This window comes from Euprymna scolopes, chromosome 26, assembly GCF_053919585.1.
Source record: "Euprymna scolopes isolate OS-2025 chromosome 26, ASM5391958v1, whole genome shotgun sequence".
Lineage (NCBI taxonomy): Eukaryota > Metazoa > Mollusca > Cephalopoda > Sepiida > Sepiolidae > Euprymna > Euprymna scolopes.
The window spans coordinates 42878582-42903878 of NC_136507.1; the positions used below are offsets into that span (position 1 = coordinate 42878582).

The window sequence follows — 25297 nt, forward strand, 5'->3', positions numbered from 1 at the left end:
TGTTCTTAACATTCTGTAACGATCCACCATAAGAACTGATAGACTGGAATCAAATTGATTCTCTTGACATCAATTAAGAAACTGACGTTACTCTATAGACTAGCAAGCCACCCATCATTTTCTGGTCGTAAAATATGCTTAAATATGATATTTTAATTCATGCAGATTTTATATTTATCATTTTATATTTATTATAGAGACAATTTTCTATTGATTATTATATTGTGCCTAATATATAGTAGTGATTTCAAAAGATAAAATAAAAATATAAGTGTAACAAAGCAGTGCGCTCTTATTGTAATAGAGCGTCGATGAATGAGAGAATCAGCAGCAGCTGTAGGATAGCTGACTAGCAAAAATATTAGCAGCATCAGCTGTTTTAGTGATATGCAAATTAGCAAGTGTGTGTGAGCTTGCATCACAAAAGGAGAGAAAAATACACCCATGTGGTCAAGGAGAGAAGCAAAGTGCGTGCTGGAAAGATGGATGTGTGAATACAAGGGCAAGAAAGCGCTGACTAGACCCGGTGTGAGGTGGCAAGGAGAGAGACTTTTAAAAAGCAGTGTCATAAAATTTGTGTGCAGGAAAAGACTTTTGAAAGATAATGAAATGCATTATTTTTGGAGAACCACAAATAAATGCACTTCATTTGCACTTGAAAAAATATACAGTCGGATTTTTATTTCTTTCCTTTTGTTTGTTTCTTTGTGATGAAGTCTCAGACAATATGTGGCTCCAAGTGGCTGAAATGTAACTACATGGTTAAAATGTAATTGCCACGTTACATTAGGTGCCATCAGCTAGAATCGAAACTAAAACGTATAGCTCCTCAGCATTATTCATCAAGTCCATACGCATATAAAAACTTAAAAAATAACATTTTTCAGTTTTAACCTCATAACAGCTATTTTTACTGGCTAAAAACCAAATCTTCCACAGATCCAAATACCCTATATATCAAGTTTCACATCTGTTGACCTAAAATTGACAGTTTAGTAGAGACCATTCCACATACAGACAGACGAGGTCACTTTTATATAGATTAAAGATTGTGTCAGTCAGAATTTTTTTTTACATCAACTGTCATTGAATTATATAAAATGTATTTTGGAATTCTTGTGAAAAAAAACAAACAGTTTAAATTGATAAGAATTTGAAATGTAGTCTTATCCTAAATACTTAATGAATTACTACTTCTCAAGGCCAATAGCTACTCAAAGATAAGTATTCAATCAAATGATGAATATTATGAGAGGATTGAAAATAAAGAATAGAATGAACAAAATGATTACTTATGGTTTATGACAAGTATTTAAAGACTACCATGTTGTAGTATTCAAGGCAGCAATTCTATGGTAATGTTTCACAGAAGTTCTTGGAAAAGAACTCTTTTTATGAAAATTCTGCCTGGTTTTAGACACATGGATAAAGAAAAATTCTTTGTTGTTGCGGTAAAAAGATGAGGTTTTGTTGTGAACGGTTCCTCAACCTATAAGGAGGAACCTGGTTCCCCCTTATAAGATATAAAGAGGAACCAGAAATTCGAGTTAGGTTGAGCACCTTCCATGAAAATTCACTCACTAGATTGCAGAGTCAACTTTTATGAGGTAAACGCTGGGTAGAAGCAATAAATTGTCTGTTATCTGTTTATCTATTTAATTGTCTATCTATCTAACAGAGTAAACAACAGATTGAATCCTGGGAAACAATAAGTTCAGTGAATGTGCAGGTGGAGAAAAGGTCAAAGGATAATGGTGTGACAGATATCAAATTTGGGTGACCGATCAAGTTCCACCGGAAAGTATGCGAATGCAGACCAGAAGTGATGTCAGGGGTTCTAGTTTGAATAAGCTGAGTTAAGTTTAGAGAGTTGGTTTTGAGACACCAAAGAAACAATATGGGTTAAACAGGTCTCTCCATAACAGGGCAAAGGTTTCCAAATGGATGCAGAGAAACCACAAGCCAAGATTCACATCAATTCTGCTGTGATGAGATGCCTAGGAGTGAATAAAGAATATTATATAAAAATATAAATCGTCTTGTGTCTGTCTTAAAGTGTTTCCTTTAAACAGAACCCAACCCTCCAAGACATTGGCAAATCCCCCAGAAGCGAACAGCAGAAACAAATGTCATGTTATGTGAATTATATGTAATACACACACACACACCCACGAATATTAGACGAGTCATAGGCTGTAAATAGACATTCAGGGATGAGGACAATAGTCTGTTACTAACACGGATAACACACACACGTATAACATTTTTGTTCTTCTCTCAATCATTCATTAGCAAAAATAGAAACATTTCTACTACTCATCTTGTCTTAATGGATACAGTCATAGACTATGGGATAGCAAAGTTCCAATCTGTTCAGATCTCTTCTTTATGTTAAGATTAAATCCTAAAATCAAAAGTTCCCGCTTCACAAACAGCAATCACCTCCCTCTATATGAACTCTTATGCCACATCAGTGTATCTTTCTAACTAGCTAAAGTATATTTCATTTAAATTATCTTCCTTAATAATTAATGAACATATTTTAAGAAAGGTTTTTATAATTTATTTTATTTTAATTAAATTTAGTTAATTACTGTTAATATCAACCAAACTGTTGCAAGTATATAGGAAAAATAACATAATAAAAGTACAAATAACACCAAACACTAATTTATTATAGAAAAGACTGTTTAAAAAGTAATATGCAACAACCATGTATATGAATATCTATGGGTCTTTTTGTCAGTATTTTGATAATAGAAGAGTGAAATGAAAAATATTTTTCCATTCATTCATTTAGATTAATTAAACTAAGATGTTACAAAAAGTATAATTTTTATTAAGGTACTGTTTTATTCTTTATAAACTGATTGGATATAAATAGTTTTTAAAACTTTCAATCTTAATGGTTTCCTAAGAATTTGAAAGCCAGTTTAAATAACTTTTACTCAACAGCTTTAATGTTTCTAAATTCTTTTAAAATTCTGAAATTTTATGAAATCATTAATTTCTTTAAATTTATATTTCAGTTATTAACATAAATATTAAAATGATTAACTGTATATAAAGAAACCAAAATCCATTGTGGCAGATTTAATTTTGTAATTTAATTAGACATAATGTAGAGGTTAGAAACACAGATAGACAAGAAGTTGTCACAAACTTTTAACAGATTTGATTTTTCTTGCCTGTCCAAAATATGAATCCTTATTTTCTAAAATTGATCAAACTTACATAATTATTTGACTACATTTTATTTCAACAAAATCCATGACTTCAGTAACCTTTCCCAAACCTCAAAATTTATTTTTTACTTGGTTATCCTCTATCAAGACCCAAAAGTACTTGAGGATATGAATGCCTTAATTGAATGAATTTTGAACTTCATTTTCTTTCAGGTCTTGATTGCCAACAATGGGATCGCTGCAGTCAAATGCATGCGCTCAGTACGTAGATGGGCGTACGAAATGTTTCGTAATGAAAGAGCTATACGCTTCGTTGTTATGGTTACTCCTGAGGACTTAAAAGCAAATGCTGGTAAAAACAAATTTCTTTTCAATTTTTGAATACGGAATTTTTTAATGCAATTGAACTTTGTTATATTAACCAGGAAAATTCTGGTCTTAAGTCATTTATTTAATTAAAAAAATCTCCAATTGTTATCAAATAAACTTTTTTGTATTATAAGAATTATTCAAATTACTGTTCATGTTTTGACTTGTGATGCTTCTTTTTAAACTAGAAAAATCTGTACAAAATCTTAAATTAAATCCTTTGTTTAATCCATGAGAGCAGATTGTTCTTATTCTGTCAGTCATGGTTTCTGTCCTAATAACAGATTTAATCTTATCTGTCATTGGTTAGTAAAGGAGAAATCTTTTTAGACTGAAGCAATGTAAATTTTTATCCCAATCAAGAGTGCTGTTTTTCTTTTTTCTTTAGCTAGACTCCCTGCCCCTCCTTAGAAAAAGGGACCTTGTGGCTAACTTTGCCCTCATGGAGAAGGAAGTAAAGGACTTGATGAAATTGTTGAGATATTTATTGAAATGAGAATGATCTACCCTCATATATTAAACGATTCAGTTTGAAATTCTATAGTGGTCCTTAAGTTCAAGAAGATGCATCTTCCTCTCAAAGATTCATAAACATAAGCTTTTTTCTCTTTCTTTAGAGTACATCCGTATGGGAGATCAATACGTTCCAGTCCAAGGAGGCACTAATCACAATAATTATGCTAATGTTGAGCTAATTCTTGACATTGCTAAACGAACACATGTTCAGGTTTGTTTATTTTGTTTTTATTGAAAACTCATCTTTTGATAAAATGTTGCTATATAAAACTTTGCAATTTTTATTTTTTTTGTTAATGGAATTTTCTTATGTAGATTTTTTCTTTCATTAATTTAATGCTTAAATATCAGATATTAATTATAAGACCCGATTAAATTTTGTGGCTTGAAAAAAAATTACTGTTTTTCTTTTTTAAGGAATACAGTATAATTTTTGCACAAAACAGAAACTAAAAAAATATATAAAATCAAAACCAGCGAAAATTTGGTCTGCCATAATGGAATTAATGCGAAAAATTTTAAACTAATTTTCAAGTATTTATCTGTAATCTAATAAAAATAAGTTAAAAGGTTTGATGTTGATATCAACCATTCATAAACTAACAACTTTCTGGCTTATTTTTTCTTTATTTAGAAAGTAAAGAAATTAAAATAGGGAAATTTTTACCCCCCCCCCCCCCCCCCAGATTAAAAGAGTGTTTTTGGGTGCTTCTTCGTTTAATAACGAAATTGAAATTAAGTCGAAGATCAATTTTTATTAAAAAAAAACAATATCTACTTATTTTTTATGCTAATTTCAACTAAAATCAATGCTATCTACTTAATTGTCATATTCATAATTAAATATTGCATTAAATAAATACACAATTCTTTGGTCTTTATTGAAAAAGTTTCACCATATTTGTTAGCAACATTTGACAAAAACAAGGGAAGTAACTCAATTTGGAAAGTTACTATTGCACAATGTATTAAAATATATACATGTAATAAATAACAAAATAAACATAACATATATACGTTTTTTTTTTTTTTTTGTTATAAAAATAACTGAATAAACATGAAATAAAGTGAACATAACATACATTTTTTTTGGTAAGTGTTGAATTCAAAGTTTTCGTTTTATTTTTTAAACTTGTTAGTATAGTTCACATTCCCCTCTCACAGGAACACAATTGCAAGCCTGCCAGAAGTTCATGTATTCAAGTCCATTTTAAAAACTTCTCCAGAATTGGCCTAAAATTTCAAAGTTTCCACACAATAAATACCTCTCCTTCGAACTCTCTGGTTTCTTTTTAGCAAAACTTTCAATTTCCGTTAATTTTCTTTGAAAATTATTTTCATTAATAATTATTTTTTTTACCTTATTGTTTTTCATAATTTTTGGATATATTCATTACTGTGACCTGACAATTAAGTAGGATACTATTGGTTTTACTAGAAATTCAATATTTCGATTTTCGCTTTAATAACAAAGAAGCACCTGTTTTTTTTTTTTTTTTTTTTTTTTTTTTTTTTTTTGTTAAAAAAGTTCTATTGGTGTCTTGTGTTTCTATTTGTCTGCCTAATTTCTTACCCTTCCCTCCCACAATCTGAGTATTTCTTCTGCCAAATATTTTTATCAGTATACAAATTAACTTATTTTTCATTAGGTTCAATAAAACAAAGGAGTACTGAAGTAAAAAATAAATGTTAACTTATTTTTTATTTTTAGGCTGTTTGGGCTGGTTGGGGTCATGCATCTGAAAATCCCCGATTACCTGAATTACTTCATAAAAATGGGATTGTATTTATTGGTAAGTTTTTTTTTTTTCCTTAAACATTTAAGAAATTTAAAGATTTTTTTAGAAAACTTAAACTGATAAAGACTTGGCTCAAACAGTTTTTTTTAAATTTAAAATGTTTTTATTTTTGAAAGAAATAAATGCTTATATTTTAAATTCATAAAATATAATCACTAATATTTTTGTCATTCACTCACAACCATTAGTTTTCTTAAATCTAAAAATGTTTTTTCTTGGTTCATTTGGTACTTTTATTTAGAGACAAAATCCTCAGTAACTAGAGTAAATATGATTCTAATTTTATGACTTCTTATTTTATAGTAAAGAAATACCTCAGATTTTAGTGAAAGAAAATAAGTGTTGTCTAGAGTTGCATGTTTTCATAATTGTCATTCTTACTTGAAAGAGTTGCCTATTACATGTCTTTGTCATATGTCCATATATGTCCATATGAATGATTGTCTGCTAAGTGTGATTGAAATGTTGAACTCTTCAAGTTAGACTCTTGATTACTGAAGTAAGCTTTTTTTTCACCTGAAATTGTTGCAAAAAAATGTAAAAATTTAAGAAATTAACATGTTTTCTGGCTGGACAAGCAACACTGTTTATTCCCATGAATAAAATATAATTTTCAAATTGACCTTTATTCAGGTATTATTTGTTTAATTAGAACAAAAATAAAATTGTATCAATCTAGAAGGATCCCTCTTTCACAGACTGAGGACAGGAAACAAAATGCAATATCAGAACAGACAGTACACTTTGCTCAATGTTATGTACACATTTTTGATTAAAATAAGTTTTATTTATTTATTTATTTTTATTACATTTTCACCCCAAACAAAGCACATTGCCACTGTGGTGTAGGGGGATACTATCAGGGGTAGCAGCTACTGGGGCACTGTTGGGATTTGGGCAGCAAGATGTCGGTTCACATTGCACTTGAACTTCTGCATGTCAGTACAGTTGGGGAAGCAGGGACCTGGAATGGAATTCCAGAGTCTAGCGGTTCTGGGGGAAGAAACTATTGGAGTAGAAAGATCTTCTACATCTAGGGATCTCTACTGTGTGGGGGTGGGATTTAGCTGCCTGTTGGGTTTGTCGAGGGTGTCTACGTCGTGGGGGCACGTGTCTGCAGTTCGTCAGAGCATTCACCATTAAAATACTTGTAGAACAGGCAGAGGGATGCAACGTTTCGTTGATGGGACAGAGGCTGAAGCTTAGATACCAGTTCAGGGCCTATCAGATGTGCGACTCTCTTTTGAATCTTGTCTAGGAGCGAGAGACTAGCAGCAGATGCACCAGCCCAAATGTGACACCAATACTCCATACATGGGCGAATGGTGGCCTTATAGAGGTACAGGATACTTTCAGGTATCAGTAGTTTTCTAGCACGGTAGAGAGAGCCTACCTTCTTCGCAGCAGCCCTGGCAATGTTTTCAATATAATTGTTCCAAACAATAATATATATATATATATATATATAATTTTGTATAAAACAAAAAAACAAAACAATATGTAACTTGAAAATTTTTTTTCATTGTAAATCTCCAAAGTTTACAAAACAAAAATCTATAAAGTGCATGTATTGTTTTTTTTTTTTTTTTTTTTTTTTTTTTTTTTAATAGTTCAACCAGAAGTAAAAGAAACCAATGTTAACTTAAATATTTGCTTATTTTAGGTTGCCTGAAATTTAATTGATCATATCTCTACATATATAAAAGCACTTTGTGTATGTGAGTTCATTCCCTATGGACTTGGAAATGGCAGGGACAATTTCTTTTTTTTTTTTTTTTTTTTTAAATTTCACACAAATATACTTTGTATCTGGCAGTTCTTAGATAGGTTTTGTATCAGAATTATCTTGATAAGTATCAAAATTTGATAATTGAAAAAAATCCAATTAAAGAAGGAACAGTTAGATTTTGACAAAAGTTAACTCTCTGATACAACCTAATATAACAAGTGCATTTTAGAAGTTTTATCATTGCACAAACAGAAGGGTCTGGCATATGAAATCAATAGTGGGTTCTTTGATAAAACAGGGACGCATTTGAAATGAATGTTTCTGTTTAGAGCACACATGAATCATGATACTTAACTTTTGCATTTTAAACTTTAATTCAAGCCATTATATAAAAATAATTTTATAAAATCAGGTGTAGGTTCTCTATAGTGTAATATAGATTATAATGTAATGTAGACTAAGTTACTGCAGGGAGGCAGGTAAAGCTTCTTCCCAGTGGATCTGCAATCAGAACAGGCAATCAATCGATTTGATTGAAAAATGAGCAATTTCACTTATTTTGATGAAAATAAAAGTATTGGAAACGTGGAACATTTGTTGATTCTAATTCAATCCCAACATTTGATCTCTCTGCTAGTATCTCTATAAAACCACCATTCGCCCATGTATGGAGTATTGTTGCCACATCTGGATTGATGCACCAACCACTAACCTCTCTCTTAGACCAGGTACATTAGAGAACCTTAATAGGCCCTCCATACTGTCTACCAAACTTAAGCCCCTTATTCCATCACTGCAGTGTTGCATTCCCATGTTTGTTTTACAACTACTTTCATGGAATTTCTTGCACTTGTATGCCCTCAACATAAATACTCCCGATAAACCAGACTTGCGAAAAAATTCTACCCCTTCATTATAGAGGTCCCCAGTTGCTCAAAAACTTTTTACTCTAATAATTCTTATAACCACTTACCTTTAGAATTCTCTTCTAGCTGTTTCCCCCCAACTGTACTAATATGCAGAGATTTAAATGTAATGTAAACCAACATCTTGATGCCCAACTTCCACTTAGGGTGATTCCTATAAATTTGGCCTCCAATCACAGCTCATTACATCTTATTAGCAATTTACCTTGTTTGAAATGAATAAAAGCTTTTTTTAAAAATTGATTTGCTTTTTGTTTGTATAAAAGATAATAAAATAAAAAAATAAACTTGTTTTGTATTGATTTATTTAAATAAACCTATTGCAATACAGGACCACCAGAAGGTGCTATGTGGGCCCTGGGCGACAAAATTGCATCTACAATTGTAGCACAAACAGCTGGAGTTCCCACACTCCCATGGAGTGGTTCTGGTAAGTATCTTTTTAAAAATTGTAATTTTTTTTATTATAATCTATTTTTTATATTTAATAGTCTGTTTCTTTGAGCATATTTCTTTCTCATAAGATTTTTCCTTAGTTTCCATGCATTTCTATAAACGTCTTGGTCAATTTACTGGTCAGCTGGTTTTGTTGTCATCAATTGTTTGACTAGATGTATTTTTATTGCTAAGTGCACATTGAATGGATGCATCTGTAGCATTAACTTTAGTCTTGTACATTCGAAATAACTATATATATTTTTTTTTTTTTTTACTTTGGCATTTTCAACTTGGTTCTCACCTTTTGAAATTCTTGTGTGTTGTACTAATTAAAAAAATTTAAAGGTAGTTTTCAAACAGTTGAAAAGTTAGTTTCATTTTTTTCTCTATCAAAGCCTCTATTAGTTGGTCTGTCATACTTTCAAATGACATTTATCTTTGTTGAACACGTTAAATGGATGCATCTTTTAAATATGTCCAAGAATCTATAAGATGCTTCATCTGTTGGCCAATCTGTCACACTTCTGTTTGAAGTAGCATTTTTAGATCCTCCTATATCTATGAAACTCTGTTCATCAGTTGTTGAAATAGTATTTCCATCACTAAAAGTACAAATTGAGTGTATGTTGTTTGAAAATTGCTTTTTTTCTTTGATTCCTTTCATTTAACTTTAATTATTTCATGCAAAGCATTTTTAAAAAATTGGGTGTTCAATCTCTCTAAAAGGCAGAATGTTTTCATTTTCTCATCCTGTACATGACACAAACTGCTTCTTATGGTAGAGCCCTAAGTGAGGAGTGAGTTGAAGATATTAGCATCAGATGGAATTTCTATGGACAGTTTCTTTGCAAGCACTTCTTGTCTGTGAAACACATTATCGTGAAACTGCTTCCCTACTGATTATAATTAGTAGCCTTCAAATCAAATGCTAACAAACTCTTATGAGTTACTACATAAGCAATCAAATGCAATTTTGTTAGTACTTCTATAGCGTTTCTCCTCTTTTGGCTTACAATCATTTCTGTCTCGTTAACCCTTATCCTAGAGTGGTTTTTGCTTTTGATAAGTGATGACCCTAATAGTAAAATAAACAATAACACACATTAAGTAGATTTATTTAAATAAGTTGCACCAAATTTATCCTGAATTCATCTTTTACATCTTAAGTATAGGTCATTGGTTACTCAACTAGGACCACATATCAAGGTTTTGATTCTCTTCTGTTAAAGAGTCACGTAATACTGAAGAATTAAAAAAAATTGTTTATTTTTTATGCTAATATTTTTAATATTAGAAATTAGATTTGTTATTCATCACCAGTATTTGTTTTATATATAGCTTGGACACCGCCAAATAATTCTGACTGTTACACAGCTGCAAAATAAGTGTTTAGTAATGTTTTTGAAATCTTGTCTATTTCCTATATAAAAACAATCAATTCTTTTCTGTTTCAGGTCTTACTCTAAAAGAAGCTGAAATTGATACAAACAAAGGGCGTCAACAAATGGTTCCACCTGACCTTTATGGTAAAGGTTGTGTAAATACTGTTGATGAAGCTTTGACAATTGCATATAAAATAGGTTTTCCTGTTATGATAAAAGCTTCCGAGGGTGGAGGTGGGCGTGGTATTCGCAAAGCCACTAATGCTGATGACTTCCACAACCTTTTCAGACAGGTAAGCAGAAGTTATGCTTCATATAATGTTTTCATCTGATTTTGAAAATTTGCTTTGTTCTATGATATTATGGTATAATGGATATCGACACAAACTATGGAATCTAGATTGAGTTCAAATAGTTGAATCTATTATATTTATTTACATTGTAATATCACTAGGGAAAAGTAGGAACCAAACTCTTGTGTTTAATTATTGACAATGAAGAGTATTGAATAGGTATTAGGTTTTGGCATTTGTTTCAGTGTTAATATGCCTTAAAATAATGAAGTGAAAAGTAGGCTGTAAAACAGATCCAAATAGCATTTCTGGTTATATTGAACACATAATCAAGATCTGGTGGTCTGGAGAAGTACAATTATTTTGAAAATTCTATTGATAGTATTAAATGCTAGATGTGTGTGTATGTATGTGTGTGTGTATATATATATATATATATATATATATATATACCGTGTGTGTTTGTGTGTATGTATGTGTGTGCTGGGGTGAAGAGGGCTCCTGTAAGCCGTGGTGAAGGTAAACTTTCTAGGAGAAGCAAATCTCTGATTTAAAAAAACATAAAGCAGGAGACCAGTGCCCGCATTAAGCTGGTCTGCAGTTTAACTTGTTGCTGGCTATCTTGCTCTTGCTTGTTGCTGGATCTCAACATTTTGAACCGAGAGAAAGACTTAGCTGTCGTACAAAGCTAAGACTCTGTAACATCATCTGTGTATAGATACTCCCTCAGGCATTTGTCTATAAAAATGGTCCTGTGGCGATGGAAGTCATTTTTGGGCTCATAGACTTTAAGTGCCTGAGGGAGTGGCACTCGTCTGACAAGACGTTGCAATCATCATATATATATATATATATATATATATATATATATATAATCTTGGTATATGGAACACACTTAAATGACTACACATTGGTAGGTATCACTATTCCAAATGACTATTGCCTTAATACAGCTGAACATGGAAAAGATAAATATCAGAACCTCAACAATGATTTAAAAACAACATGGTCTCTGAAAGAAGTAAACATTATACCACTTATTGTAGGAGCAACTAGCCTAATGCGAAAAATCTTAAGAAATACTCATCATAGTTTCTGAGATATCAAGCTGTAGTGAAATACAAGCAGCAACTATAAAAGAAACAGCATTTATCTTTAAATATCATATGAAATCAAGTGTTATCAGTAGGAGGTAGCTTCATGAGCTTTTCAAATGAACTAAAGTAAAAGAAAAAAAAAACAAAAAAAACAAGCCAGTCATCAACAGGCTATCCTACACTAGTTCTATCCTTTTTTGGACTCTTCAATAGGATACCTTTATACCAGATTTGAAATCAGTCACCTTAATGTGAACTGATAACTCTTCTACTAAACTAATGTGATACAATAAATTTGATTGTGGAGAAACAATTACCTACTCATATTCAATTTTCCATTCCTCGTTTTTCTCTGAGTAGTAACTGAAAGTTGGGTGATATTGAGAGTTGAGTGATATTTTTTATGTAAATCCTACTGTGAGCCATTGGCCTGAGTTTGTAATTTTACTAATTTGATGACAATACTCTTTAAGAAATCAAGTATCTTCTCATAATCGGTTGTTCATCATAGTTTACATATACTGCCATAGTTTAGCTTTTTTGGATGTGGCATAGTGGTTCAGTGGCAGAATGACTGCTTCACATGCATGTGACTCTAATTTCAAATCTTGGGATGAGATCTATCCTTCCTAACAGGCCAAAGGGAAGTGAAACTTAAGTGTTAGATCTCCTATTGATGACTGGCTTGGTGCTTTGAATATGAAAAAATAATTTTATAGTGTAAATCACGGCCAAGTTATAAAATATTTGCTTTATACATTTGATTTTTGTCTAATTTTTGAAAATAAAAATTTTCTTTTGAGCAAAAATGCAGCCATAATTTGTGGATGGAATCAATAATACATATACTTATTAATTTGTTAAACCAGGACAATCTCTGACTCTGCAGCAAACGGTGTCTGGTTAGATCCAATTCCTGATATTAAAAACTTCCCGTTTTAGGTTGCTTACTCTTGTGGTTTGCTAAGTTTTGTATTAAGTTTTATTTATTAAATTATTAAATGAAAGTACAGAATAGTTAACAATGTCCCCTATCTGCCTATGTTAAGAATGACCTTATAAATAATCTTCTCCAGTTTACTGACCATGCTGAAATAACGTTATTATTTAGAAATGGATTATGGGAATGGGGAGCTTTGTTAACTATGTTTTACATTCACCTAACAATTTAAGTTCTCTACAATCAATGAATATGTATCACTGTTAAATTTTTGGAGTTCTGTATTGGCTAACTTTTGTGATGTTCCTAAGTTTTATGCATTCCCTAATTAGTTTAGTAGCCTCTGTCTATTGCTAATGGTTTTATACCCATGGCTTAATAAAAAGAAAAAATTTAATAAATTTTGGGAAACTAAAACTCTTGTCAGAAATTAGATATAGTTTAATATCATGAACTGAATCAAATAATATAATACTAACGATACTGAAATAATGTTATTATTTAAAAAGTTATTCTTAACATGGAGAGAGGGGACTTTATTAACTATGCTGTACTCTCACCTAGCAATTTAATACATGAATTAATAAATTTGGAAACAAATTTTTGTCGGAAGTTATATTACAGATGAAGTTTAATATGAAGTGAATCTGACCGGACACAGTCAGGAATTAAGTCGGGAATTCTTCTTCTGGTTTGTCAGTGTTTTAGAAAGTACTTTTTAAAACCATGTTTGTTAAACTTTTTAGCTTTTTCCATAAAGTTCCAAGTTAACTAAAACGGTTTCATTTCTTTTATACATTGTTCTTTCAGGTGCAAAGTGAAGTTCCTGGTTCTCCAATCTTTGTTATGAAATTAGCCATGGCTGCTCGTCATGTTGAGGTCCAACTATTGGCTGATATTTACGGTAATGCCATTTCTTTATTTGGCAGAGATTGTTCTATCCAGAGACGTCATCAAAAAATTATTGAAGAAGCACCCGTAGTTATTGCACAAACAGAAGTATTTGAACAAATGGAGAAAGTAAGTAGATTTGTATTTCTTCACAGTAAAAAGAATTTTTTTCCTTCTTTTAAATTAACAAATGACAATTTAATAATCAATACCGTAGAACCCTAGGATACGTTTTTTTCAAGATGTGAAATATGATGTTTTTCCAGCTCTTGATTATGGTATTTGCCTTGTATTACAGTGTTATTTATAATGTTATTTGATTATATACATGTGCATTATATACTGTACTGTATTTTGTTATTATTGTTAATGCCGTATCCCAGGGTTCTACTGTATAAACAAAAATATATCAAAGTATAAATTACAAAATTACTGTAATTTTAGAAAAATATCAGCCATCTTCATTATCAACTTGATTCCGTTAAACTTTAAATTTTGGTACAGCAAAAGAGCTGGCTGTTTATTTTGTTTTAGACTATAGAGATGTACAAGTTCTGTTGTGCTGAAATTGTACGACACCTGCATTGCTGGCCAAAGTAATCCTAACTCACAGAAGGAATTGTAAAAAGTAAATTCCTATGAATCGGCATCGTGCAACCTTATTAAATGGCTTGATTCGAGGTTGCATGCATGGCAACCGAGAAATCTGAACTGCTTGCTCAGCGATTCACCTCCAACTCTACCTTAGAGCCAACAAACAACTCTCCCAAATTTCCCTATGCGGACTGAAGCAACACTGGATGATGTGAAACTCACCCCTTCTTATGTCCGTGATATCATAAAAAAAAACTTAGACACCTCCAAGGTGTGTGGGCCTGATCTCATCTTTGCTATACTAATCAAGAAACGCTCAACTGAGCTAGACCTCATACTTTCCAAGCTCTGCAATAAATGCCTTGCTGTGAATTTTGCTTCCCTAATAGCTGGAAGATAGTCTCTGTGGTACCAGTGTACAAGAATTTTGGTGACAGGACTGACCCTCTCAATTATCACCCTATAAGTCTCTTCCCCCTCTTCGCTAAAATCTTTGAGACATTAATTAATCAAGCACTAGTCCACCACCTCGCAAGGTCCTTAAACTATATCAGATAGTGAGGCCCCAGCTTGTGGGCTTTGAGGAATGTGGAGCCACCCTTTAATTGCCATTGCTCCCAGGTTCACTCTGACCTGGAGTGGTAGTACCTGTTGGGGTCCCAACTATGGATTAAATAGAAACCGACTTGGAAAAAACAAATACGTTCTATTAAAAAATTGTTCTTCAAAATCATTGGCTTCAGCATTAAATAACCTGAAAAGGGTTGATATGCCATAAAACACCCAACCCAACCCAACCACCTCGCAAAAGTAAATTTTCTCTCTGACAAACAGTGTGGGTTTAGGCAATGTTCTATTGTAGATATTTTAAGTCATCTCTGAGCACATATAGCATACAGTGGATAAGGCAGGCGAAGCCAGGGTTGTAGCCCATGATATAGCCAAGGGCTTTGACAAAGACTGGCACAAATAGCTTCTAATGTAAATTAAATCGTACGGTCTAACTGGACGTATACTAAATATAATTAGATCCTTCTTAGACAATAGATGATTCAGGTTGTCATTGGTAGACATACATCGAAGCAACATAATATTGATGCGGGAGTGCCCCAAGAGTCAATCCTTGAACCACTATTATTCCTGATATTCATAAATGGCCTCCCTGATAATGTCCAAGCTGGGTGTATTTGCTGATGATACAATGCTCTATAACATGCTTGAGGGTAAATCGGATGTACATAAATCTAAGACAATGGCAGAATAGTTAGAAAATGACCCCCAAACCGTAGTGGAATAGGATTGCAAATGGATGGTAACATTTAATGCGAGTAAGACTAAGCTGCTCTCCTTTAACAATTACAAGATGCCTCTCCAACCATTGATATCCATGACAAATAACACTCTACCTGAGAATTCTTCCTTCAAACTCCTCAGCCTAACATTCACGGGCAATATGAACTGAAACAAATATATTGAGGACATTGTAAAGGCTGCTGCAAAGAAGGTAGTTCCCTTTATCGTGCTAGAAAACTACTCCCACATGAGAGTATCCTGTATCACTACAAAGCCACCATTTGCCCATGCATAGGGTATTGTTGCCACATCTGGGCTGGGTAGCCTCTTACATCCAAGTGGTGATATACCTTGTTAGGGGTAAACATGAGAAACAAAAAACAGTTTTTACCATTGTTACCAATCCTCACATTGTCAGGAGGACAGTGAAACAAACTCATTAATCCACATGCTTGAATGGTGTATGGGCCTTGATAATCAGTGACTTATTAGCACATTAAAAAAATTTTGTCATATCTTTGAAGCCTACAAAAAGATTTAATCATATTATAGATTCTGAAGACATCAATTTTTAAAAATTGTTAGAAAACATTTTCATATTTTTTAAAATCTTTATAAGAACAGATTATATTTCTTATACTTAATGTTTGTTTTCTTTTGTCTTTTTTTTTATTTTATTTTTTTAAAGGCTGCTGTGACATTAGCCAAGATGGTGGGTTACGTGAGTGCTGGTACCGTTGAATATCTGTACTCTGAGGACGATTCTTTTTACTTCTTAGAATTGAATCCTCGTCTTCAAGTAGAACATCCGTGCACAGAAATGATTGCAGATGTCAATCTACCAGCTGCACAATTACAGGTTGATTTATTTTTTGTTCCAAATTTATTTCTATTTGATTTCTTTTATGTATTTAGCAAAATGGTTAAAACATTCTTTTTATTCACATAGCTAAATACATTTGGATGAGAATAATGAACTAAAAAAAAAATTTTTTAAATAGTAAAACGTGGGTTATCTCCCTTTACGATTACTACTAAACTAAAATGTAAATGATCATAAATCATGACTTTGATTTGTGAAAAAGGTGCAATTTTTGCCAAGTTTGATGAGGGGACGGTTACGTTTGTCTTTTTAATAGGAAAGATAGTTTTCCTGAGGTTATTGGTAATTGGTTCATGTAAATCCATATATTACAAAAACTGATCTTGTTTACTTTGTCCCAATGCACTCTTTAATGATATTAAATGTTACAATAAGTAAAAAAAAAAAGGTAGACTCCTATCTCTCTTTCCTCACTAAAACTTTATAAATATGTGTCTTTAAATTTCTAAATATTTATGAAAACATTTTTGGAATTTCACAACGTTTAATAATTTATCCAACAAATACTGACTCAATACATTAGTTGTGACCTTGTATACATTTATCTAAATTTTTGATGGATTTTTTTGTATTATAAAATGGATGCAAATATCTTCCAAAACTTTCAATTTAATACATAATTAGCTAAACATTTTAAAACCAAAAGAATGGCTTTCTATTTGAGAGTTTAAGTACTTACCAATTCCTTTCAAATTTGGTAGGATCACAAAGTAATTCATTCATTTGTAGAAACAGAAATGCATTTTGGATTTAATTTTATAATTATTTTTTCAAAATAGGATTAAAATTTTATTTGATTTTAGGCTTTTGTTTTTCATGTCAAATAGTAGATTAATAGGAAATGGAATTTGTAATACACATAAAGGTAAAAAACACAAACACATATACAGAAACATGAGAATGTGCACACAATTTTAATATTGTTGATTTTAAAAACAATGCTTTAAAAAGTCCTTATTTTAATGAGTTATGTTTTGAAAATGCATAAGAGAACATGAAGTGTCCTGAAGTTTATTTTAGCTAATTGCCAGTTTTGATTTTAATTCATAAATATTTTAATTCATATTGAATAACCATTTCTTTAATAACAGTATTTCCTATGCAAACACAAGTGTCAATCAAAAGCAACATATTATTTCATTGGATATTTATTAAACTGTTATTTACAAATGTTTATTTTCAGATTGCTATGGGCATACCACTGTATAGAATCAAGGATATTCGAATACTGTATGGAGAGGATCCATGGGGTGATATGATGATCCCGTTTGATAATCCTGTGGTAAAACCTCAGCCACGTGGTCATGTTATTGCTGCACGAGTTACCAGTGAAAATCCAGATGAGGTAATTTTGTTTGTACTTTCATTTTGTTTGTATTTCATTCAAACTCCTCGGATTAATGTTCACAGGAAACATGAGTTGGAACAGATACATTGAGTGCATTGCCAAGGCTGCTGCAAAGAAGGTGGACTCTCTATCATGCTAGAAAGTTACTTATGCCTAGTTTCTTCCTCTTAGAAAGGGTTCAAAAGAGAGTTGCCAATTTAATAGTTTCTGCACTATCAGCAAAATCCCACACCTACACAGTAGAGATCCCTAATGTAAGAAAGCATTCTACTCTAATAATTCCTCTCCCAGAATTGCTAAACTTTAAAATTCCCTTCTGGGTTCCTGTTTCCCTGACTGTACTGACATGCAGAAGTTCAAGTGTAATGTAAACAGACATCTACTGCTCAGCTCCCTACATAGTAACCCTACAAATTATGTCCCAGATAGTAGCCCTCTACATCAAAGTGGCACTGTGCCCTGTTTGAGGTGAAAATGCGATAAAAGAAATAATAATAAATTTAATTTGTGACTCAAACCAGTTTCATCTTGATGAAATTCCATAATTTGAAATGAAAATGCATTTTTAAAAATGGAAATGTTTATAAATTTGTACTTTAAGAGAAATAATTAAATACCACCTTGTTTATTCTAAGCTTGTGACTCCTTTAAAAAAAAAACTATTGTAACATTTGAAATGCATTATGTACTTCATTCACACATGTAGCATCAACTGATTCTGTTAAAATAAACATTGTTTATTAACTGTATATATAAATTGGATAATGCATATAATATATGCTTTCCCTGATATATGGCACTATGAACAAAATTAACTCGCATTTTGTACATCTAAATTAATAGTTTTTTTCATTGATAGAACTTAGTAAAAAAAATGATGTAGGATGATAAGGATGTCAAATAGTGTCACATGGAATGGAGGTTTTGTTTTTTTATTAGTGACATTAAAAGTGAAGGAATTTGGCATGATATCGATGCATGTCAGATAGAAAAAAATCTGACTAAATAACATACAAATTTTGTTAGCCACTTTTATACCTGTGTACAGCTTGTAAAACAGTCTGATTAAAGCAAATTTCTATCATTATCAAAGTAAGGTCTAACTCATGATTGCATATTTCATAAAACCTCTTTTTCCAAAAGGACATTGTGGAGCAAATTATGTAGTGAGGAGATATGGTAACATGTTGGGGTAGAACAGATCTGATCTGAAAATTGTAAATTACACTCAAGATGAGAACATTAGTTCGATTAATACAAACAATCATCGCTGATCTAAAAAATTCAAAACTAATAACTGGTTGTTGTTTCGATAAATGTTGAAGTAAAAAAAAAAATCAATAGAAACCATAGACGATTGGGCAGTAGCAAACAGCAGGTGATAGAACCCATTAACTCGACAGAACACGGTGCATTCTCTGTTTGATTACCAACAGCAACCCTTGTAGGAATATTTCACCTTGTATTGCATATCATCATATCTCATGGAAAATTGTTTACTAGCTGTACCTATACAGCATTGCCTATGAACAGAATAAAGCTATTTTAGTTAAATTTTTATTGATTTGCATTTTTTAAAACTTATGCAGAAAAAGAAATAAAATTGTAATTGTAAACAAGTCTTATCATACTCTTTAATTAAAAATGACTTATCCTCCTCATATTTACTTATAATTGAAAACACCATTTTTGTAATGTGTCCTGTCACCTTTTTCAACATCAAAATTAAGCATCAGACATTACCTATTCCTTTTCATAGTAAATATCCACATTTGAACTGCTGTTTTAAGCAAAAATAAATCATCTTTGTTAAAAGAAGTATGTAGAAAACATCTTAAATTCTTTTTTTTATTCACATGTTTGATTTTATCAGTAATCTAGGATATAAAACAATTTTTGAAAATAAAATATAATGAAATGTTATTATATTGCTAATAGCATGGTTCAACAATAACAAATTTATATTTTCTATTAAGAAGCAAAATTTAATTTGTTGATTTAAATTCTACTTAGGTTTTATTTTATTTATTTTTTAAATCCAACAAGATAACTATATATATTACTTGTTTTTTCTTTGTTATTCCTTGTTATAAACTTTGCATCGTCCAGGTGATGCAAGTTATTGGACCCCAATGAAAATGTCAATCTCTCAATCCTGGTGTGTTCATAACCTTAGTAAATCCTTTGATATTTCAGGGCTTCAAACCCAGCTCTGGAACTGTTCAAGAATTGAATTTCCGAAGTAGTAAGAATGTGTGGGGATACTTCAGTGTCATTGCATCAGGCGGACTTCATGAATTTGCTGATTCTCAGTTTGGACATTGTTTCTCTTGGGGAGAATGCAGGGAAGATGCAAGGGAGTATGTAAATTTATTTCAAACTCTGATGCTCATCTTTTTATATCTCAAATGACAACATAAACTTATTTTCTATCACACATACACACAATAATAGCAGTTAAATATTTTATTGCTTAACTGTTACACAAGTTTCATGTCCTCCATAAGTTTTAATAGGAATTTTATAGCTTTTTCTGTTGGAATTATGTATGAGGCATCAAACTATTTTGATGTAGTATTAATACAACATTCTTTGTATATAATAAAATAATGTATACACCTGATTTTTAAGGTTAAATTTTTTATTAAAGTTTTAGCTAAGAAACCAAAATTTGTAGAAAAAAGATGTGTAAAATTAGATGATTTTGTACTTCTGTTATATAAAGGGCAGTTGTGTATATGTGTCCAACTAAAAGTCAGAAACTACACAAGACAAACTCATAAAGCTCATATTCTTTTTCAACATTGCCTCAACCAAAATATTATCATATATTTATATATATATATATATATATATATATATATATTTTTTGTAATATTCATTCTTTTAGGAGGTACCAAGAACAAACTATGGTGGGAGGAAGACATTTAAAGTATTTTTGTTTTTATCAACCTTTACTATGAAACTCTTAACTGAAAAAAGTTTTTGGTTCAGGCTAAGATCAAAGTTTAATATTTGTTTGTCTTGTCTTTTGTGAAGGCTAAGCTGTCTTTGACTGGGGAAGAGGGAAAAGTAAAGAGAAATGTTTTAAAAGAAAGATCTTATGCACTTTAACTCTTTTAGGCACTTGTACAGTTTAATCAAGACATTACAAAATGACAGTATCGAAAAAAAGTTTAAATTGTGCGTATCTGTTTATGGAATGAAGTTCTCTGAAAAAAAATTTCACTTAATTTTATCAAGAAATTTTTGTTTTACAGCAAAAAAATAATTTATGATACCGAGCAAAAGGTTTGATTTTTAGGAAGAAAAGCTAGTTATTAAAGATGGTGAGGCAGTGTCGGCACTTTACATGGAGTTATCTCCTCATTACGTTTATAAACTCCAAACAAAAATTTATAAAAAAAAAAAACCAAGATGTCTGCCTTCAACGCGGTCTCATAAAAATGTGCTTTTCTGTTGTAAAAAAAAAACTACTCGATCAAATTAAGTGAAATTTTTTTTCAGAGATCTTCAGTTCAAAATGGATACGTACAAGATAACCTTTTTCAATATTTTCATTTTTTAATGTCTTGATTAAACTGTACAAGTACCCTCTTTTATTTTGTTGTCTGTCCTCAAAACTTGCTTGAGGTATATATTAATTTTTGCATACAAAAGATTTTTTCATCTGTTAGTAGATTTGAATGAACTTGATTAACTTAAGTGAAAAAAAAAAATCTCATAAAAATTCATAATTAAAAAACATAAAAAAAATAGCAGGTTCCAGAATGTTTGTTTATTTTTATTTATTTATTAACGACTTTTTATTAGCAGAGACATTGAATGTGCTCACCATCTTCATTATTTTTATAACATTTTGGTCGTCATACTCTTCAGTTTTCTTCAAGTGTGGTTTGTTGTCTTTGACTTTTTTGAACTTGTTTTTTTTTTTTTTTTGTACTTTTTAACTGTAACCTTCATTTAATCTACTGGTGTAGATGGCTTTATTTCTGTGTTCTACACCTTTTTGGAAATTTACTTTATTCGGTTCATTTTTGTGGAGTTTCTTCACCAGGTATTGAACTCTGAACCTTTAGGTAAACATTCACTTAGGTTGTGGGGTCATTCTACACCAGTAGATAAAATAAAGAATTCATCTTTTACCCAATGCTTTTATCAACTAGGCTGTGTGTACGCAATATGAATAACACTACATCATCTTGGAAAATATCGGCAGATGGAGGCCATTTTATTCCATTTGTAATTTTGCTTTGTTCACTTTTGCTTCTGTATTTCAGAAACATGGTCGTTGCCTTGAATGAATTATCCATTCGTGGTGATTTCCGCACAACTGTTGAATACCTGATTCGTCTCTTAGAGACGGAAGATTTCCAAATGAATGTCCTCACGACTGGGTGGCTGGATAAACTCATTGCCAAAAAATTTCAGGTGATTTTTTTTTTTTTCTTTTACTTTTCTCTTTCATTTAGAATTGGATCTTTTTATTTTTCTGGGAAAAGTAGATTCTGAGTAGAAAAGCTCAGTGGATGAAATCTGCATAAGGAAACCCAAAAGCTGTATTTTTTTATCTGAAAAAAAAAACAAACTTATGATGTGTAAGTATTGAGTGCTGAAGGGTTTGTGTGATTTGGGTATAAAGCGTAGATTGTCACATTTTATCAATGGCTTCTTATCTAAAAGAAAACTCTGGATATGTGCTGACTTTACATTTTTAAATATGAATCTGCTCAGTGGGGCAATATATTGTTTGTGACTTTTGTATAAAATGAATGGCATGATCAAGGAATTAGCACCTAGAATTAATGAATCTTTATATATACATAATCTCTTCATAAGTGACTGATCAAAATCTATCTACATAATTGAATAAAAACTATAACAATAACCTAAAGAAAATCATCAAATTGGCAATAATCAATGGACCTTGGTTCTTATTACAACTAATTATTTTTTTTAATTAAACACTTGTGCAATAAATCAATTTATAAAGTCTTACAAATTAAAAGTACAACCGTGACAGTTTGTTGATTTTGTTTCTATGTACATAAGGAATTTTTTAAGCAAGATATGTTTTCTTAAAGATTTTGATGTTTACATCAAATTAGGTGAACATGTAGTGTCCAAGGCACCATTCTAAAATATATCTCGTTTCCTAATGTATTATGTTTGATTTTTTTATTTATTTATTTTTTTTTTTTTTTGATCATCATCAAAAAATTATCCTCTTAGCAGTTATCTCTTGCCTTTTTGTAGGTGTGAGAAGGTATTGTGGGTTACAAGAGGAGCACCAGCTGCAACACTTTTTATTAGTTTTATTTTCCTATGATTCAAAGTAATATAAGAAATTAGGAAGTAAAGCGATTTTATTTTTGTTTTTTTTTGTTTATAAAGAATAAAATTTGTAAAATTTAAGGAATTAATAAAACAAAAATTAGCAATAATGAACCTGAACACAAAAGAAAATTGTTTAAGCAAAATTAGTGTTGACTTCAAGGCATCCATTTTTAAAAATAAGCTGAAGCAGGTTTATACAAAATAAGTATTGTACAGAAAATGTTCTTTATAAAATATTTTTAAATCTTTATTTAGCAAATTATTGAAATTAAAAACCAATTTTGTGGATATATTATTTTAAAAGATAATTTAAATGTTATAGTATTATTTGGTTTTGTGTTGACCAACACAGCCACCTCAAAAGTCTGTCTCAACCCTAAGTTTTCTTAGCTATAATAAGTATTTGTGAAAAAAAAATTAAATGAACTTTGGTAAAATATATTCCTGCCAATAGCATAGTGTGGAAAGGTAACAAAAAAATAGGCCAACCTGAATGAAATCGATATATTAGATGAATTGCTATTTACATCTGATTTAGAAAATTTGACTAATTTCTTTTATACATGATTTAATTGATATTTTTAAAATGATATTAAGCAACATAAACCATGTTGAATTGTACAATGAACATTTTATCAATGTTTATTAGAATGTGTAAGTTTGATTTGTGTTTGTAAATTACTTTTCAGGCTGAAAAACCCGACATCCTTCTTAGTGTCATCAGTGGAGCCCTCCATGTTGCTGATCATACAATACTCACATATTTCCAGAATTTTCAAAGTGCACTCGAAAGGTTTGATTATTTATTCATTCTCAGTCATAGTCAATGCTTATGATTATAAAACGTCCATTTTAGTTAATCTCTCTTTTTAGTTGCGTGCAAGCGACTCTATAAGTCACTCCGTTGGTCCACCCCTCGGTCGGTCTGTCAGTCAGTCGGTCTGTTTGTAACACTTTTGTGCTTGGCCTTTTTGGTTAAGATCAAAGGTCTGTTGTTAATAGATGCTGTTCTTAGCTTTTAAGCTTTTCTTTGGTCAAGATCAAAGTGTAGTATCTGATCAACCAACCTCACCATCCCCCCTTCTTTTTGAGTTGGCCTTGTGCCTAAGTTTTTTGTTCATTTTCCCAATTGTATTTTTATTTTTCCTGTGAATAAAAAATTTAATACCTCAAAGTGTAGTATCTGTTCCGGCAGATACTGCAAGCAAAGACCATATGTGGGGCACCCCCACATATAAGACCTTGGTCAATGTTGGGGCAACCCTTCATACCAATTGTCACTATCCAGCTCCCCGGGGAGTTGGTTCCCATTTCCCCTTCACTGCTCACATTAAAAATCGGCCTTGTGCCTAATTTACTTGGTGGGGGAGCAAATAAATACAGCTTTTCTTGGCCTTTTCGCCAAGATCAAAGTGTAGTATCTGTTCTGATACATACACCGCGCGAGGCAGTGCTGTTCTGGCGACACATTCTCGTGGCCAGAACACCTGACGAGCTTGTTGGGTAGCGTTCTGTCCGCACCCCCACTTTGTCTGTCTTTCTCTGCTCTCCCCCCTCCCTCACGGGGGGGGGGGGGGGGGGAATCCGAGCTGATAATTTACGACCTTCCCGCTAGGGAGGGTCGGAAACACCTCTCTTCCCTCCACTAACTTCCCACTCCCTCTCTCAGTTCTATCTCCCCTCTTGCCACCTTTTGGCGCCACAGTCGGCTCCCCACTTTGGACGCTGATTCCACGTCACTTTTTTTCAGTGAATTTTTTAAAAGAGGGACTCAAAACGGACACCCTCAGCCCGGGGCCACCAATATGGATACCCTCAGCCAGGGGCCCACCAATATGGATACCCCCAGCCAGGGGGCTACTGCTGCCCAAGAGGACGACTCCCCAACAGGAGAAAAAACAACCGCTGATGGGGCGTACCGCCTGGATATTACACCATTGGATGCTCCCCAGGAGGGGGAAAATTTAACACTTCCCCCGAGGGCGACTCCCCCCAAAGGGGAGCAAAACCAAAATCGGTCGTAGCATCTCACTCCAACCACAAAAAGGAGGAGGTGCTAGACCAAAAGGACAATAAAGGGGACAGCGCTCCCCAGGAGGGCTGCTCTCCCAAAAGTGGAGCAGATCAAGAAAATGAGGGGGCATACCGCCTGGACCTCACAAACGAGGAAGGGGCAGATGGCCTCAAAGTAAACAAAAAAGATCATGCTCCCCAAGAGGCCGACTCCCCAAAACGGGAAGCTGCTCCCGAAAAAGACACTAAAAAGGGAGCCGCCCC

At 32.2% G+C, this 25297-nt stretch overlaps 1 protein-coding gene across 7 annotated transcripts in view; it reads left to right on the forward strand.

The window, feature by feature from the left end:
* The window catches only part of LOC145247998 (acetyl-CoA carboxylase-like), a 248546-nt gene that overhangs the window by 102629 nt on the left and 120620 nt on the right, over positions 1 to 25297 (forward strand). For all 7 annotated transcript variants that reach the window (XM_080109676.1, XM_080109675.1, XM_080109673.1 and 4 more), the window contains 11 exons: positions 3399 to 3537; positions 4172 to 4281; positions 5782 to 5863; positions 8856 to 8954; positions 10417 to 10637; positions 13485 to 13694; positions 16141 to 16311; positions 17519 to 17680; positions 19880 to 20043; positions 21964 to 22114; positions 23710 to 23813. In XM_080109676.1, the coding sequence (XP_079965802.1) occupies positions 3399 to 3537; positions 4172 to 4281; positions 5782 to 5863; positions 8856 to 8954; positions 10417 to 10637; positions 13485 to 13694; positions 16141 to 16311; positions 17519 to 17680; positions 19880 to 20043; positions 21964 to 22114; positions 23710 to 23813 (1613 nt within the window). The remainder of the gene's footprint in view (positions 1 to 3398; positions 3538 to 4171; positions 4282 to 5781; positions 5864 to 8855; positions 8955 to 10416; positions 10638 to 13484; positions 13695 to 16140; positions 16312 to 17518; positions 17681 to 19879; positions 20044 to 21963; positions 22115 to 23709; positions 23814 to 25297) is intronic.